The sequence below is a fragment of the Lissotriton vulgaris genome, chromosome 7, assembly GCF_964263255.1.
Source record: "Lissotriton vulgaris chromosome 7, aLisVul1.2, whole genome shotgun sequence".
NCBI lineage: Eukaryota > Metazoa > Chordata > Amphibia > Caudata > Salamandridae > Lissotriton > Lissotriton vulgaris.
Window position 1 is genome coordinate 1703652113 of NC_141695.1, and position 19207 is coordinate 1703671319.

The 19207-nt window shown below is 45.4% G+C and overlaps 1 protein-coding gene across 2 annotated transcripts in view; it reads left to right on the forward strand.

Annotated features, from left to right (window-relative positions):
• The first annotated feature begins 1219 nt into the window (after positions 1-1219).
• The window catches only part of CABLES2 (Cdk5 and Abl enzyme substrate 2), a 143990-nt gene continuing 126002 nt past the window's right edge, over positions 1220-19207 (forward strand). The window contains exon 1 of one of the 2 annotated variants that reach the window (XM_086932848.1): positions 1220-1698. In XM_086932848.1, the coding sequence (XP_086788974.1) occupies positions 1304-1698 (395 nt within the window). In that variant the 5' untranslated portion in view covers positions 1220-1303. The remainder of the gene's footprint in view (positions 1699-19207) is intronic. The other variant, XM_086932849.1, reaches the window with a different exon arrangement.

A 19207-nucleotide genomic window follows, 5' to 3' on the forward strand; every position in this document is an offset into this window, starting at 1 on the left:
TATTGCAGTCAGCCAAGGAGTGAAGGAAGGACCTTTTATAGCTGTAGTGGGGGAAGGGGTGCTCATCTTGCTGTGCTGTTAATATTTCCGGAGCCCGCTTACAATTTTATCCGAGTCTGGTGGTTGTGCATGACCTATCCTGGCTTAATACCGCATGTGATGTCCCTTGTCCAGTTGGTCCAATACCTCCTGAGTATTATTAACATTGCTCAAGGCAAGGACACATGACCGACATCTGTTTCTGGACTCCCTCAATCGGACTTCTGGCCGTGGTTCCACATAGAGGGGCAGTGCATACACTATTGCAGAACCATGAAATAACAGTGCTCAGGTAGACAGCTGAGGGCTATAAATGCATGAAAATGCATTTCAGTGCGGTGATGCGAACTACTAATACTGAAATGCGTAGTCTAAAGCCGGATGCGTGGTACTTGGCAGGACTGACTCTTGGAAACAATAGTTACAGATCTTTATAAAACCCTCCAACCTTTTTATCCTTTTAAAACACAGAGAACCTAGAAAAATTAAGTAACGTTGCACACTTACCATTTATAGAGATTTTTTAATTAAAGTCCTATTTATTAGGTTTTAGAATTTTTATTAAAAAATGGGTTGGGCTAACCACAAAAAGCCATGATATAGGCAAAACAGAATTACAATTTGAAGGGAGTCTGCTTAAATAAAAATGTAAATAACACTAAAATAAAAAAAGTCACTACGATGTTTAGTGCCACGGAAAACAATTGAATTGGGGGAATAAATTGGGAGTGAAAAGGAACGCATGGAAAGCAGATTTCAAAACAAGTAACACCTGATCGTAGCAGTCACAGATATTAAAGTTGACAGAAATCGAAATCCCTATTAGCCTTCCGCTTCGACCAACTACATTGTTCCTTTGCAACAGCTGTTTTCGCTGCAGCCAATAACCCGACAAGCAAAAAAAAATGGCCGACCGCCGCCACAAGGGGTTTCATTGGCGCTCTAACCTGTTCAAGTTACGTCTACAAGGACTTGACAGATGTAGCAGCCAATCAAAAAGCGCATAAATACTGTTGCATCCGCCCCAGACAGAGCCTTCAGACAAACATTCGAACAATCCGTCAGACAGTATTTGCAATGGCCGCCGCTTGAGAAGCAATGTGATTGGCTGTTCAGAAGAAGAACCGACAGCTATCTGACCCAATAGAAAGTTATATTTTCACTGCTTAGCACGGTGCAACCAATAGGTTGGTGTTGAAGGCGGCCCTAGGAATTGGCCGGACCCTTGTGCCCGCCTCTCGGCGGCAGCCGGCTCAGTCGGAGAATGGCCGCCGCTGCCTGCGGGGCGCAGTGTCACCGAACTGGGGAACCTCCCCCGCCCCAACAGACACGCACCCGGAGGCGGGGGGACAGCCGTCGGCGTCAGGCTGCCCTCTTCTTCCTCACCAACATCTCCCTGGATGGGCGGCCACAGGGGCCCCGCTGCGCTCCACCTCCGCCCAGCCCGCCCCGAGGACCCCCAGCACTCCTCCTTCCCTCCCAGGATCATGAAGTGTTCCACAGCCCGTCAGAGACTCCGCAGTGGGGGCTCAATGGCTTCCCCGAGGGACCCTGTCCCGCACCCCCATTACCCCCATGCTCAGCCTGCAGGACCGGGACACCGCAGACTGCGGGACTGCTACACCCCGGGGGGCTGAACTTGGACCTTCAGAGACAGAGGTGAGGGGTCAAAGGTTAAGGGGCGGAACATAGCAGTACATAACATTTGTTGTGGCCGAGGTCAATCCATTGTAGCTGAGGGCATTAGAAACAGTGCCATGGCTTCAAAGCATTTCCTCATTGTCATCCACTTTTCCAGATTTGCATTTGATTTTACTATATTTTCTCTATTTTAGTCGTCTTTCCTCTGTTTTTTAGCGTTGCTAACTATCGAGAATTATGTTCCTCATATCCGTTGTAAGGTATTTTGAGCAAACGGTGCATGTAAAGTTTCGGACTTTTAGTTCTTTTTCCTTTATTAGCAAAAGAATGAAGCCACCCACTTTTATGGCGTGTCTCTCTCGGTGGCAAGTGTCAATGTGGCTCAAAGCCAAACATTCTTTTAATGATTATTGTGTGTTTTGAGTGGTGGGGAGGTTCTCTCGAATCTGTAATACTGTCCTAATTCTGGTTCTGCCTTTTCACAAGTAACAACATTCGCTTCTTCTTTGCTGCACTCCATGCACTGTTATATTCACAGAATTTCGTGGTTTGAGATTCTCGCCCCGCCCCCCTCCCCGCAATAAAAATCTTTTTTTTTCAATCACTCCGGTGCTTGCTGGCGCTGCAGTTTATCAAATGAATACCATTTAAATATACTGTGGCTTGGGAAGGTGAGGAGAACTTGATAATTTTTAAAAATCCACAATGCGGTGTGTGATCTATGTGTCTGGTGGAGAATACTTTGTAGGTTTTGGATTCCCTGTTGGCAGCGGCTGAAGTGAATTAACAAATAAGTATCGGAGCCATGAAGCTGCGCGCAATGTGGCGGGGTGATTGAGCGTGGGGACGTGGTAAGAGTTCAAAAACAAAATATTCTATAACTTTTTTTCTTTCTTTCACCAGGTAAGTGCAATGCACAACTTAAATGAAAATTAAGTACAAGTTATGTTAATCGGTGGAAAATGCGCTATTGTACATTATGAAACCTCTATTAGGTAATTCACTGCACTAGAGATCCACAGAATTGAATCCTAGTTGGTGCAGTGGAGAATAGTGACTTCTGTATGTTTAGGGCTGTAAGGTACCAGTCTGAAAAAGAAAGCAATGTGTACATGTAAGTCATTATTTTCAACTTGCATTACACACAGTATAAAAGAGGCTTCTACAAAATGCACAAAAAGGTTTAAAATAAAAGTTCTTCCAAAATATAGATTTTAGGAATACCCAGACAGTACTTGGTGCAATATATTTTTTTATAACTGTTTTTGAAAAGCATCCACTTAACAGCTTAGCTGGTAGCTCCCTTACAATACCTCTCAAAAATAATAAATGTGTCTCGTCGGCAAGCTTCTTGTGATTCCATAAATTAAGGCTATTCTCGGTTTACAGCACCCTTTACGTTTTCAGATTGACCAGTTGCGCACATTTACATTTCTTTGAGGGAAGCAAGCACCCAAGTCAAGAAGGCTTGTTAGCTGTCTGCCAATTTGTCCGTTCACTGCACAGGAGATACCCTGCTGTACACTTCAGCTAGGCAAGAGACACAATTGATGGACGGCATGCAGAAAAAAATCAAAACATTCACCCCTAGTCAAGAGATCTGGGTTAAATCCATTATTTTGCTCACCATGCTGCCACAGTTTGGACCTGGCTATATGCAAATCAGTCTTGACCCTGTGCCTCATGGGACCAGTCCAGTCCGAACTGCCAAGCCAGGCCCTCCCTGGACTTGAAACAAGCATCCTAGGACCATTTTCGGGGATTCAACCCGCATCAGCCAGGCTAGCTTATATTCAGTGGCACAGTGAGCTCGGGACCCACGGCTGGACATACCCAGCACGCTAAGGTGAGAAAGCAAAAGACACAATTGCTGGATGGAATGCAGAACAAATCAAAACATTCACCCATAGTTTGGAGATCTGGGTTAAATCCATCATTCTTTGCTCACCATGCCACCCCAGTTTAGACCTGGCCATATGCAAATCAGTCTCAACCCTGTGCCTCATGGGAGCAGTCCAGTCCGGACTGCCAAACCAGGTCCTCCCTGTTTGGGCTGGACTGCTCCCATTGAGCACAGGGACAGGACTGATTTGCATATGGCTGGATTCAAACTGGAATGGCATCAGGGCCAAAAAACAATGGCTTTAGGCCCAGATCTCTGTACTGGGGTGAATGTAAGACATTGTTCTGCATTCTGTCTATCAATTGCTCTTTTTGCATTGGTACACTTAAGCTAAAGCATTTCCGCTGTCGTAATTAACCATCTCTGGATAGTTGTCTATTAGGAAAAAATGTAGGGGAACTTTTTTTTTCTAAAATTAAAAAAAGTATGGGCACGTCGTACCCCTTAAATTCCCCCTCCACCGACCGTGGCCTGTGGGTGTAAGAGATACCCTTGAGTGTGGTGCGGGATCCTTTGAGCATTGTCAACTGGCCCTTAGGCTCCTGTGTGATACTGGGAGGCAGTAGATACTTTGGATGGTGTGCTGCAACAGGCTATGGGGTTTGTGGATAGTGCTCTGAATATCATGTGGTGTTGGAAGATGTTGCAGATATGTATAATGCAGTAAAGAGGCATCTCTTTACAGAAATAGTAGTAATGAAATGTCTTTTTAGTGCTGGACAAGCATGTTGCTGTCCAAGCAGACTAGAGAGAGGTTTGTGGATGTGGTGGACAATTGCTCTAGGTAGATATCCTTTGGGGATTGGGAATTTCTTTGGCTGTCAAGATGTGCTCTACTTTGCTACACTGCATTTGGTTTCTTGAAGCGCTATTAAAACGTCTCTTGGAGCACTTGGAAAATACCGAAGCCTGGGAGTAATAGCTTTCATGAGGGTTAATGATTCACACATTCCTCAGCTACCCTGGCTAGTTGGAACTCTGCTGTGTCCCATGTGACAACAGGATGTTGGAAGTTTATTAAAGCTCCACAACCAATGAAGGGCGTTTTGAAGCAGTGATGTGATAGAAGACCGTTTCCTGAATATTTGTAAATTATAGAAGCTCTGAGTCGAGGTGTAGGGTATGGATGAGCGAAAGACCATGTGGACAAGAGTAGTGGGAGGGTCATAGGGGCGGGGGGGGGGGGGGGGGGGAGGTTGCAAGTTTTTTGTGGTGGGCAGGATTGGTAGGGTTTTCGGTGCGTGGTTGAAGATTAGTAGTTAGAAGTGTTGGCTACTTTGTGTGTATGTTGGATCTGTATTTTGGGCCACGATTTATTTCTAGCCGGTGTTGGGTATCCATGTATAGACTGTTAGGAGAATTGCAAATCTTTTCTGTCTTCATTGAACTGAACTGCAAGTCGACAATGTGCATTGAAAAGCCGGGTACCAAAGCAAGCACCCCACACCATAAAGGCCCTGGCGTAGCATCTGTGAAGACATTGTACATATAAGATCCTGTGTGGAACATCCAGAGCCTTGAACTTCTGGTCCGATGTAGGTTGGGTGGATCATACGAGAGCGGGTTGATGCCATTTTGATGCGCACATAGAATGTCATTAAATGTACAGAAAGTGTAAAACTGGTCCAAGCAGCTTGATTAAAAAAAAAAATAGCCAGAACAAATATTTCTGCTTTTCCTCAAAATTCTAATCGCCGCATATTTATTTTTATTATGTTTTTAGGAGAGTTGGGAGATTCGCCCTTTTGTAATTTGTTTCTGCCACCCAGGGCTTTGAGACATTTGCTGCCTTCTACCGAGCGGGTGAAACCTGAGTCTTTGCTCTCCATTCAGACAGGTTGGAATGTGCTTTGAATAGGTGGTCATCTTGTTTACACGTTGTAAAACATACTGACTAGGCCTCACACAAGCAACTGACTGGAAGAAGTGTGTTGTTAAAAACATTCATTGTCCTTTTGAATTGCATAATGTTTGGTCACGAGATATCTTTTGGCTCAGCACTGTATACATGTGTCTCTAATTCATAGTTTGACTGCAGCCTCCAGTCATTTCAATTTTACTTTGGAATGCCTTTGTCTTGTTTTTCTCACTGCTCTTTCCTTTCATTTATATGTATGTCCTATGTTAAAGGCAGCGGAGAAGCTGTACAGTGTTGAATGCAAAGACCGAATCTGAGAGTGAATCTGGGCAGTGCGTGGTGCAGAGGAGGGCGATTTTCTATGTCGCTATCTAGTGATCTTTTAGTAGACGTGGCTTCAGTTCTTTCACCTTGTTGCATTGATATGACCGTCCAGATCGTTGGCTACTGCTCAGATAGTCTTCAAATCCACTGCTCGTCTTTCTAAGTTCAACAGTTTTCTCTTGTTTTACATACATCTTTTCTGGAAACATATAGTGGCAAACATTGTGCTGCTTATTGCACAGAGACTTAGCGCCTCCTTTAAATCTGAACAATACATTGGCCTTCATGACAGAGGGGGGGGGGGCATTAACAGCTTATCAAGAGGTTCTTTCTCACCATTTCTTCATGTTGATGGAGATGCCCAGTGCTATTGTCTTTGCCTTCAATCGATCACTGGACTTCGATTTGCATCTAACTAATCACTGCCGATGAGTAGAAGGGTGCCACATACCAGAATATTTTAAGAAACAGCCTCTATGTTTTCTGCTTATTGGCGTGAAATGTTCTGATTATGCAGCTGATTGTCTAGGGGATCAAATAAATATGAAAGGAAAGGAAGAAACCTAAAAAAGCACCTAAGAATCTGAAATGTCTGGTTATTCCAAAGATGCTGACTTCTGACCAGCCAGTGCACTTGAATTTCACTCATTAGGCACAATGAGGCTCCTCTGGGCATCTCACCTACCTATCAAAGGCGAGGTAACAGGCGCTGGGGATCTTGCAAGCTCCTAATAGTTGCTATGCACAGTGCTACTGAAAACTAGGTTTGCACAGCACTATTTATAAATATGTATATTGTGTCCATTTATTTCTTATAGGCAGAGTGGAATCGATCTTGAGGTGTTCTATATCTTGTGTGCGCAGGATGTCATGCCCACCACTGCCGCTGGCTCCCCCACAGGTGCCGATTATAGCCCAGCATATATAATGCCTTTCGTTGGTCAAGCTGATGGTTCTTATTTATTTTGGCTCGGTTTCTAAATCGGACCACTCCTATTCCAGATCAAGCGTTGGGTCCCACAGTACTGAACAGTCCAGCTGGTGTTGCACTAGAAGTACGGTTATGGACTGGCTTAGTCTGGTTGAAGTCAGCCAATGGTAGACAAGCCAGTTGTTCTGCATACCTAACAGAGGCCCAGTATACCACGCGTCGAAGGGCATAGGCCGGGACACTGTTGTACAGGATATTACCGTAGTCAAGGCCAGATAACGCCATTGCCATCAAAATGAGTTTTAAGGCGGAGGGAGAAAAGAATCTGAATTTTCCTAATGGTGGGAAGGGTGAAGAAACAAGAGGATACCGCCAGATAGTGCCATTGCCAAAAAGGAAACGTGGACTATCTGAGTAACGCTTCTCAGCAGCAGTGATTCTTTAGTGCTATTTTACCACTGTCTAACCACTGCTGTTTGTATAATCATGAAAGCACTCACTTCCGTTAAGGCATTGCGCTATAAAATGAGTTCTAGGACTGAGCCCTGGCAAACGCCTGCTCAAATTAAGCACTGCTCGCAAGAAAGAAGTGCGGAAAGGAAGAACTGCAAATTGTACCATCACGCAGTCTCTGTACTGCCCTCCATTCTTTCAGTTTAGGAGTACTTTTGTGTAGCATCCAGGGTACCTTCTGGTAAAAATATCAGCCCAGGCTTAAATTCACCATAATATAGCTAAGGCCTCCCATTGCTTTTAGGAAATAAATGGTTGTCTTTTTAACATTCTTTTTTTAAACCCACTGTCCCTAATTGACTAGAATTATCTGCTTCCAAAAGGGTTACTAGTGGTGGTTGGCGACGCCAGTTAGTTAAAAATTAAATTTCAGGTTACTCGACCAGTATCCCAATGTATGAATATCTCTGATCAGTAGGGCAGCAATAGTGGCATGTTTCACTTCTAAGGACATAAGAATGATCTGTCGCTTCGTGAAATTCTCAAGTTGGCACATTTTAAAATTAGAAGTTATCTCTGGAGTGGAGGAAGGACTAATCACAGATCCTGTGCCAACAGGGCCCCAATCCGTGAGTAATCATACAAGTCTGACGATCAAAATATCGTGTTGGTCCTGGCGTTTTTTTTAAAGAACTGCGCCACTATCATTTTAACCCAAGCATCATTGATCGATGCCACTAGGTATCTAAATCACATCTGCCTCGAACATTGTTCTTGCCTGCTATGAAGTCTTATAAGCAAAGAAAGTCACCATATAAGCCATGGACACTAACTTTTTTTTCTTCTAATTTTAAATACAATTCAGTATACTTTGTTATAGAAATGGTATGATTGTACCGATTTTATATAATTGTACAATAAATTATCTGATTCAGGTCAGAAAGCATGGACATGTGAAGCAGTATTACCTATTCCATATATTGATGAACCAGCCTATGCCAACTACATTATAAACCAAGGCAATCCTGTTTCTCGCTTGATTTAAAAAAAAAAAAAAGATCAGAGACCGACTTCAAAGCATGAAAACGCAAATGCGCAACTCCTGCTGTTGGAGGAATCTGGCTGCAGCACAAGCAGTAATAGGAAATATACACTTTTTAAACCTCCATGCTACATGTGGCAGGCACCGTAAGGTGCGTGCCACATATTGCATGGATGGTTTTTTTTGGGGGGGGGGGCACCTTTGATGCCCCCAGGTCTCATAGCGGAGACTGCGGGGGACGGTGGCCCTGTTAGGGGTCCTCAAAGTCCCTTTCCGACAATGCACGTTTGCCGCATCCTTTCTGTGGCGGTCCGACCGCCGTAGAAAGGATGTGGTAAACATGCATTGTAAACCCCACGGCGGTACCTGAGCAGGCACCGCCTCCATTTTGAGGATTACGCTCTCCCCAATGGGTTTTTTTGAGCGTGGTTGGAAGTGGAGCTGATTCCTCCCCTATCCCACTGCCCCTTGGGCATCGGTAGGACCAATGCCTCCGATATCGGGTGGAACGCCACCGACGAGCTGTTGGATGGCCTTTCACCCGATATCGTAATGGGGCCCTTAAAGTGGTTAATGTTCAAATAGTCCATGTCCGTGACTTATTTACCATTTATATTTCAAATTTTACTGAGAGTATTCCCAGGGTGGTGTTTTTGTATATATCTTTTTTTCCGTTCAGATTGAGTGCCTGCTTCAACGGAGTTGCTTCTAGGTGTCTCTAACAGCCATGAGAGGGCTCTGGTGTTAAGGCTCGAGACAGTGCGGGTTTCTCACAGTGCCTGTGACTGGGGGCGTGAAAGGTGTTTAGATTACATAGCCATCCAATGCTTGGCTTCTCTCCAGATTGCATACAGATATCCATTGACAAAGCCAACAGTGCAGGCTGGCTTTAGATGCGCGTCGGTGGCTGGGTTAGTATATCTGGATATAATAACAAAGCTCATAAAGACACCAAAATACCAGTGGGGTGGCACACTATGGGAATCACAGAATGTTAGTTTATGGTGTTAAAGCTGCGCCTATACCTGCAAAAGCTGCGCCCGCCCCCGTGCACACTTTTTCAAAATTCCACTTAAAGCCCTGGTGAAAGTACTGAAGTGTCCAATGTCCCTAGTGTGCATTCACCATTACCACTGAAGTGTTACTTAACACAGAACCATCTTCTTCATGAGCAAGCCTTGCTGTGAGCCGATCTGATAATATAAAATAAGACACAGAAAAGGCGTGCGGTACACTCCAAGAGCTTTTTCGCTTCCAAGTGTAATGTCTTCCCGCAGAAGTGCATTATTTTAATTACCTCTACTTAATTCTGAGTGTTAATAGCAGATGTGTACATGGCATGTGATCGCAATGCCGTCTCGTGCGCTCTCTGTGGCTGCAAAATACTCCAAAGTATGCTATAAAGCAAACCACATGTCACGTGCTCCTAATGTATTAAATGTGTGCAATGGAGTCCTTGTTAACTGGAAGAGAATCACCCGTATAAAATTCTGAATAAGTTACTGGTAATATATTCTGCACATGTCTGTTACTATGAGTATTGTCCGTCAAATGTTATTAACATTCAGAAAATACTAAATTAACACTTTGTGATTTGCAAACATCAAGGCAATGTTAATTGTTAACCTGAATCCATTCTCTTGAGCATCAGGCTACAGACGGCTCGAGGCCTGCCTCGTGTGATCCGTGCACGGCCGTGTCATTTCACGGGCGGTCTGTGTCTTTGACTTCGTTTGGGCCTTGGTGGCGTGGCACGGTAGTTCCACCGCCGGTGCAGATCTGTCACCGGTAGAAGCTGCTTCTCTAGTCCTGTCAGGGCCTCCTCACAGGCTCGTTGCACCGCTGCGACCCCTCTTGCTGAACGTGGTTCTCTTTAACCCTCCGCAGGGCTTTTCCCCCAAGTGCAGTCCTGCTGCCTGGGCTTTGTTGGGGGCACTGAACCCTTCCGGGAGGCAAGCATTTGCATTGCCGTTCGTTGACTGTCGCCATGTTGAAACGCAGAAGTTTGGTCAAGGCAGAGTTTCTGTTGTAATTCAACAGATTTGCCTTGTATGTGATCCTTTGTGAGCTTGCAGGGATGTTCAGTGAGCATTTTTAAAATTTTATTAAAGTATTATTAATTCAACATTAAAGTCACATACATTTTCCAGTTGACATTCCGAATAATTGTACAGTGCTGCCTCATCGTAGGTAGGGAGAAAATGGTAACAAACCCAATACCCTAATTCCGCAAGCTTTTTGTTCCTAGAGCTCCAGACTCCCCCTCAGTAGGGCTCGCCTTGTCTTTTTGGTGCCACCTGAAGGCTGCTCCATGGGGGGCCACGCTTGCGGTAGAGATGAAGTTTGTTGGAATCATGAGTGAGGTGGGACTGAGTCAAGTTTCAAGGCTTTCTTCAGTATTCAGAGACCACCTGCAGTCGAGCTCCCTTCCTGGGTACGCAGGGCCTCGCAGGGGCACAACAAGCTCCTCCTTTAATCTTCTTCACATAGAGCAGAACTTTCTACCCAGCCATATGTATGGGAGTCTTGTTAAGGGTAAAGGATGGGGTACTTAAGTGGGGTCACTGGACCCAATAAGATGTGACACCTGGTGTAACCGGCGAGATGCTGTGAGCATGTCACAGCGTCTACACAATGACTAGGGATCTGAGCCCTCTCCACTGGAGTCCAGCTGCACCCCTGACGGTGCCTGTGGAGGGGAATGCCTGGGATGGAGACACCGATGCTACCGTGGGGTGGTACTGGGGGAGGTGCTTGTGCATAACTCTGTATGTCATGTCATCCCTTGCTGTCTTTCCTTCTTAAATCTGGAGCTCAGTGGTGTTCCAGCATGGCTGCTTTCAGAAAAATGTATAGTTCACCCTTTCCCAATCTTATTTTTCCTTGAGATGTCACAGTAGAGAGGATGCATGCAACCACCAAAACCAGCAGGTTTGACTTTAGATTTAAGCCTACATTAACACAAATAGCACAGGTACGGAATGGAAGGCTGCAGTGCTGTCTGCTGTAATGCAGTGTAGGTGCAGGAAAGACACTCTTACTCGCCTCCCAATTCACATGTCCAAGGGTGGGCACAGGTTGAGGGGTGCGTAGATCAGGTTATGTATATATTTAGAATTTGTCGCTTGAAATACAGAGTGTAGTTAGATGGGCAGAGTGAGTGTAATGAGAATGTCAGGAGTTGGATAATTCAGAGTGAGTCTATGATGGTGTGTAATGTGATGATGGGGGGGGGAGTGTGTGGGTGCTTCAATTTTACTTATCTCGCAAAAATGCTTCACATATATGGCACTTATGTATTCACTCCCTCGTTTATTGTCTTGAACTTCCCGAACAGTCCAAGATTCATTCGACCCAAGACCAGCCTCTGTTAAGAAACAATCGATTTAAATCTTGCACACAGGCTTTTCCCCAAAGAAATCATGGGGTTGACAGGTAAGCTACTGCACCCGTAATCCCCCAAGCATCCTAACAGGTAAACTCTGTTCTTTGCTGACCTAAAAGCATAGTGGCATCACGCGAGCAGCTAGTCAGATCGACTATAGTGAAATTGTGAATCTGTAAAACATAATTTAGACCACTCATGGTTAGGCACTTGCTAGGACTAAGCCTATTGCACCCTGTTGAGAATTCCTTTACTCGCCCTGACTTCTCTTCCCGAAACCTGAGATTATAGGGAAATTAGTTGCACTGCACAAGTCCCTTTTCAGCTGAAGGTGAGGCTGCATGAGAGAACTGACAGTGGAATTTAGGGAGGGAGGTGGCAGTTTGGAGACTAGTGAACATTCTCCTGCCTCGTGTGAACACTCTCTGGCTTGATCCAATATCCCTCTATCAGAGCCTGGACTCTATCCCCTTCTTACATTATTCCCTCCTGCATCCCACCATCTCCTATGCTGCTTCACCCCTCCTTACCTTACCTCTTAGTGCCAATGCAATAACTCCCACAAAAACATCGGCCATTGCGATATTAATGTGCTGTGGCAGCTCCATCCTAGTCCCTTCCTGTCTCCTGGTTCCGCTTTTTCATATCTCCTGTGCTCCTTCAGTGAGTTAAGGAAACCTTAAATTGGCATAAATTACTTTCTAAATGTGAGGTTAACTGATTTAGGAGAAAGGCTGGTTTAGTGAGCCTAACACTCGCCATGGACAGTGCTGTGATCTAAAGATCACAAGCTTGAGTCTCCGCAAGGCTACATTTTGATCGCAGAGAGGCCCTTCTGGTTAGCCATGTGCAGCATACATTTAGGAGAAAGAATTACATCATTAAATGGATCATTTCTGCCTGCCTGTGAATTGCGAGGCCTGCAAGCTGGAAAGAAAAGTCTCCCGTGCCGCCTGCCCTGCGCGCTGCTGTGCTGATCAGACGCATCGGCAGAATGTATGTGTGCGCCAGACCTCCTAAGAAAAACTCACCTTGGTTCACGCCAGATCTGGAGCAAATCAAACACGCCGTCATGGTAGTAGAAAGGAAATGGCGCCAAACTAAAGATCTGAGGGACATGGACCAGTATAAAGCTGCACACAGGCAGTATATGAAAGGAATCGCCGAGGCAAAAAAGGCATACCTTGGTAATAGGATATCCCAGGCGGCCAACTCAGGGAGAGCTCTACAGTATAGTGAAAGAATTCACTAATCCCCCTGCCAGCCAACAGCCACTCAACAAATCTAAAGAATGGGTGGATTCTGTGGCATCCTACTTCCACGAAAAAATCAACGAAATCCATAAACGTTTTCCTCAGTCACCTCCCATTTGTCAGACTACAGTCTCGCCCACTAACAGCTGCAGGGACCCCAACAATTGCATCTCTACACTTAGGGAATTTTCATCATGCTCAGAAGCAGAGGTTGAGGCAACTTTACACAAAATGAAGTCTGGAGCCCCTGGTGACCCTGCCTCTCCTCAAATCCTATCTAAAATAGCTCCTGTTCTGATCCCTGCCTTAACGAAAACCTTAAATCGGTCCCTACTACACTCCTCTGTCCCATTACATTGGAAGGAGGCCGTAATGAGACCTATTTTAAAAAAACATTCAGCCGATCCTAAATCACTCCCTAACTATCGGCCCATCTCACTCCTTCCCCTGTTTGGGAAGATTATGGAGTCCCTAATAAACAAACAACTCAAAATACATCTGGAGACTAACAAGCTCCTTGACCCCTCACAGTCGGGCTTCAGGGCCTTTCATAGGACCGAAACTGCCCTGCTCAAAATTGTGGACAATATTAGAATGACACTGGATTCCAACCAGTCTGCCATACTGGTCTTGCTCGACCTATCCGCTGCCTTCGACACCATCTTGCACCTCATTCTTTTAGAACGCTTTGCTGAGATTGGTGTCGAGGGCTCCGCATTATGCTGGATAAAAAGCTATCTGACAAACAGGCCGTCCAAGGTCCAAGTTGGTGCTCACTCCTTCCAATCCGGGACGCCGCTACGAGCCAGATTACCGAACCCCCGACTACAGGTGCTCGGTGGTTACCACGAACACCGTGCTACACTACAGACCGGTGTCTTCTACAGCTTCACCATATGCTCTTATCGGAGAATGATATTACAAGGAATATAAGAAATTTCCCCTGGGAATCACTAGACTCCCTGGCGAGCGTTTGCTCAACCTTGAACAATCACTGTATCAAGTCCCTGAAATCTGCCATATTCTGAAAACCATTGGACTCAACGTTGGGCTGACTCATTCGTACCTAGTGTGAACACCTCCTTTTAATATATGAAGGTTATATGCCTTTGAAGAACAATTGCCATTTGCTGTTTGATCCCCACGATTTTGTCCGAATAGGTTGACAACTCCAAACTGAATCGATTTGCCCTGACGAAGTTCCACAAGGCAAATGGAACGAAACGCGTTGGCTGTGCCTGTATCTGACGAATATTGTTAAATAAAGAAGAAGATGTACAATACACCTCTTTTCTTTTGGACTCTAATTGTGTGCACCTTCCATCTTATGTTTGAATATTAGAATGACACTGGATTCCAACCAGTCTGCCATACTGGTCTTGCTCGACCTATCCGCTGCCTTCGACACCATCTCGCACCTCATTCTTTTAGAACGCTTTGCTGAGATTGGTGTTGAGGGCTCCGCATTATGCTGGATAAAAAGCTATCTGACAAACAGGCCGTCCAAGGTCCAAGTTGGTGCTCACTCCTCCAACTTTTATGACAACGAGAAGGGTGTCCCTCAGGGGTCAATACTGAGCCCTACGCTCTTCAACCTGTGTGTCCCCCCTCGCTAAGGTTATACGAGCACACAGTTTCGGGACCGTGTCCTAAGCAGACGACACCCAAATATTGATCACAATCAATCAGAACCCAGATGCAACTAAACAGAAATTCAAAAATTGCATGGTTGACATTCATGACTGGATGACCAGGAACTTTCTAATGATGAATGCGGGAAAGACGGAGGTCCTGCTGTTTGGAAAGGCCGATAAAATCTGGTCCAATGACTGGTGGCCAGCCTCCCTTGGTTCATGCCCCTTGCCCAAGCTCTCAGTGAGGAATCTTGGGGTAATAATTGACAATAAGCTGTCCATGTCTGATCACATTAGCAATGTAGTAGGCACCAGCTTTGGTCTCATGTGTAGTCTAAGGAAAATCTTTAAGTGGATTCCCCTTTCAGCTCGCATGCCTTTAGTACAGGGACTCATTGTCAGTAGGATTGATTATGGGAACTCACTTCTGTACTCAACAAATACCACCCTGTTGGCTCTCCTTCAGGTTCTACAGAACACCGCTGCAAGGTTGGTGCTCAACCTTCCCTCCCGCACTGCTTCACTACTCTGCTTAAAAACCTTGCATTGGCTCCCAATACAACAAGCATTTACAATGCAATGGTTTCGCCTTTGTTAAAGTTAGAGCTATTGACATTGCTCTTGACATTATTTTTATTTATGTTTTTTTTAACATAAATAAATGGCATTGTCATTTACAATGCCACTAGCTTTATCTCTCGCAAATGACACACACAAACACACACAGAGCCCCCCCACACACACCCACACAGAGCCCCCCACACACACAGCCACACAGAGCCCCCCACACACACAGCCACACAAAGCTCCCCACACAGAGCCCTCCACACACCCACAGAGCCTTCCACACACACCCACACAGCACAAGCAGGCAACAGGGGCACGAAAACGGAGGCACAAGCAGGCAATAGGGGCACACGGAGGCACAAGCAGGCAACAGGGTCACGAAAACATGCACAAGCAGGCAAAAGGGTCACAAGCAGGAATTGTAATTTAGACGGGGCTGAAGTGGAGAACGGTCAGTAGGGAAGTAGTGCGGCTGGTGCAGTGGTACCAGGCTGAAAGGTGAGAGGGTCTGTCTGCACCCCAGTTTGGACAGTTTCCACTACCTAACATCATCATCTTGGTTCACTGATGTTAAAAAACAGGAGCAGCCATGATTGGATGCAACGGTATGCGTAGAGCATCATACAAGTAACCCAAAAATATCTATAAAACTAGGCACTTTCAAATTCAACTCAATCCCCCCGATAAGACCAATACGACGTGACAGCTGCAATTGAATGGCTTCAGTTTTGAATAGTCCAAGGCAAATGATTACATTCAAACCTGCATGCGCTTGAGGTTTGTCCCTTTGAAGCTCACAAATGTGCATTTTTTATTAATTGCTGCCACAGTACCAGAACACAGCTATCAGATAGTAATTGGAGTTTAATCGTTCATTGATGCCATACCAATATCTTTAAATTCGATCAAAATGCATGTGGCTAGTTAAAGGTACGGTATTGACTGAAAGATCCCCCTAATTAACAGCTATATTTTTGTGGAAATTGATCTGTATAATGATTACTTTATTATCATACCAGCGCCTCAAATAGCCACGTATGCCGTCTTGATTTCTGCACTGAACGCAAGCAGTGTTTCTGGATGCTTTAAAACTTCCTCACTTGGACTAGTCAAATTACCTACATTTTTTCAAAAAGTCAAGCACCGCTTATTTTATGCTGATGCACATAAAAGATTTATGGTTAAGCATCTCGGTTTGAGTTTAGAGCGGTTGCATTGTATTTGCATAGTTTAAAGGAAGAAGTTAATTACAAAAACAGGCCGGTTTCCCTCCCATCTTTGAACGTTTCTAGAAGCAGGGCTTCTTGTTGACAAAGAATGATTACCACTTGCAAGCGGATTTGGTGTGAAGCAATGATATTGTTGATGAACTCCTGACAAGTCATTCCGACCTGGAACGGTTACCATCGGCAGTAACTTCAGGCAGCTCTTTGCAAACGGACACCTACCACTGGGTGCCTTTCCCACTACTGAAATTACCACTTACCATTTAGGTCTAGGTAACTGTGGGACCATCCAACCATCAAAATTAAAGCTTAAACTGAGAGTTCAACTTGACCGGGCTAGAAAACCATTAACTACAGGTCATGGAGTAGTGGTAAACACGGCAGCCCTAATACTATATGCACACTGGCACTGCCAATGATATTATGGAAGGGGGGGCGGCACAATTCAAGGGGTTATGGTAATAAAAAGATAAATGTACGACGTGCCTAACTTCATAAAATGTAACCCATACTTGTCCGGGAAAGGGGTTAATCGCATCGTGGCAGTTTAATATCCTAAAAAAATTAGTAAGGACCTAAAGGAGACCTGCTAATTTTCGAATAAAGCGTTTGGCTGAATAACCAGGTGAAATTTTCCTTATGATCTACAAACTTTATGGTTAAAATAAGTATCAATTATACGGGAAAAAATTGGTAATTCTACAGCCAGGTAATTGGCAAAAACTTATTGTGAAAATATCAAATAAGATGCAGTTGATCATCCAAAGCCGACATTTTTAAATGATAATAAACTGAGATGAACGCATTACTGCATAACAGTAATCGTTTCAATTGAGGGGGTTGTGCAGGTTTCAATCATTCAGCTGGTTTCGGGAGTTTTAATTCAAGCCTGTCGTGCTTCCAGCAGCTTATTTAATCTACGGATAAATGTAGCCTTTGAAGGGCGTGCTTACCTTACATGTTTCTTTTTAAGAACTGAAGCCTAAAAACAATGGGGGGGAAAAGTGCAAGCTTGCAGTAGCTTTTTTTGTACAGTAGTATGAATGGTCAAAGAGGATTTCTTTTTACCTGTCTCAATTCGTTAATCATGGAAGGTGTCTCCAATAGCACTCGACAACTTCTACTAAATTATTCAACGAGATTACCAGAGTGGTAGTTTAATGACGGCACACCTGTGCACCGACTCATGGTGGATCGATACATTCCAACTAATTAAACCAAAAAAGAAAAAAGTTGCAATTAACACTTGAGCCGGTGCTAATGAGATGGAGTGGGGGAGAAAGCAGAGTGCTTTACCTTTAATAATCCATATGGAAAATACTCCCAGAAGAATCCCCTGCCCCTATGTGCACAACAGGATTCAAATGGCGTCCAACCTGACCTGTTACACGCTGCTTTTCAGGTACACCTGAAAAACCAGAGCTGCTGGAACCAAGAAAGAAAAAATTGTTATTAAACTGGCATTGACAGCCACATTCAGCTACATAATACACGCAAACAGTTAATAGGTCAAAAATCCAATTTGTTTTTATTTCTTTATTGTTAAAGAATCAGTCCTTAAAACATGAAAAATTAGTAAAGGCGTGTGCACATTTTATACAACATGGCAGATTGAGTAACCTTTAGTCATATCCGTTGTTTCTATTCCCTTTAATCGCCCTAGATAGCCAAAAGGGAAGGCAAACTAAGTGAGACACTGCGTCTAAACATTGCATTTTTCGAAAAGATTCATGCTTTGTGGGTGCTGAAAGCTACATAAGAGAACTTAACTTGTTTAAGAGTTTTATCGGATCCGGACTCTGAAGGCAACGAACACGTCATTGGTTTTAATTGTACTTTTTAGTAGCTAGCCTGGGATTCACCACTGTGCTTATCGGCAACCTTCTACTACGATGATGCAGTCAGTTCCCAACATTGCCTGATCACGTTAAGAGTCCTGCAAACGGCAAATGTTAAGTGAACATATTTCTCGAGAGCGATACCCAACCTTTCAGTGTCAATGGCGGAATTTGATGGAATCAGTACACGTGCCACAATACCCTCAAGGGCGGCCTCCCTGAACATGTCCATCACCATCAGTCACATGGGTCAAGGCGGGGGTGGAGAGGGGCTCTGTCAGCCCAGGGTATCAGCGACGAGTTCTAATGAGCCTTTGAGGCTCTTGAGAAGGATCCAGTCTGCAGTGCGGTCTCCATGTGTGTTCGCTGGTCCAAGGCAGAGGTCGGACGGTCCGTGCTCGGATTGTTGCCCCGGCCTACACTCAACGCCCTGGTGTACCAGTCACTTCCTTTCGAGCCAGGGCTGCACAAGATGGCGGCGGCGCCATCTTACAACACCGCCCACATCATGATCACCCGCCCTACCCCCCCGCCATTCACACGACTAACCGGACGGGCCGCAAAACCCCGGAGCCGCCAGTCACACCACCCCCGTACTCGCCCCATCCCTGTCACATTACCCCCATACCCACCGGGCTCACCATCCTCCGTTCCAACTCCACTCCCGGTCACACGACCCCGCACCCGACGCAATCCCCCGGAGCCTCCAGCCACACGACCCTCCCTACTGGCCCTACTTCGGAGCCTCTAGCCACACGACTCCGTACCCGCCCTACTCCGGAGCAGCCAGTCACGGCTTTCAGTACCCACACTACCCTCCGAACCCGCCAGTCACAGCACTTGCCGTTCCAGCCCTACCCGTAGTCACAAGATTCTCCGTACCGCTAAATACCACGGAGCCGCCAGTCGTACGGCCCTCTGCCCCGCTTAATCGCTGGTCCAAGGCAGAGGTCGGACGGTCCGTGCTCGGATTGTTGCCCCGGCCTACACTCAACGCCCTGGTGTACCAGTCACTTCCTTTCGAGCCAGGGCTGCACAAGATGGCGGCGGCGCCATCTTACAACACCGCCCACATCATGATCACCCGCCCTACCCCCCCGCCATTCACACGAC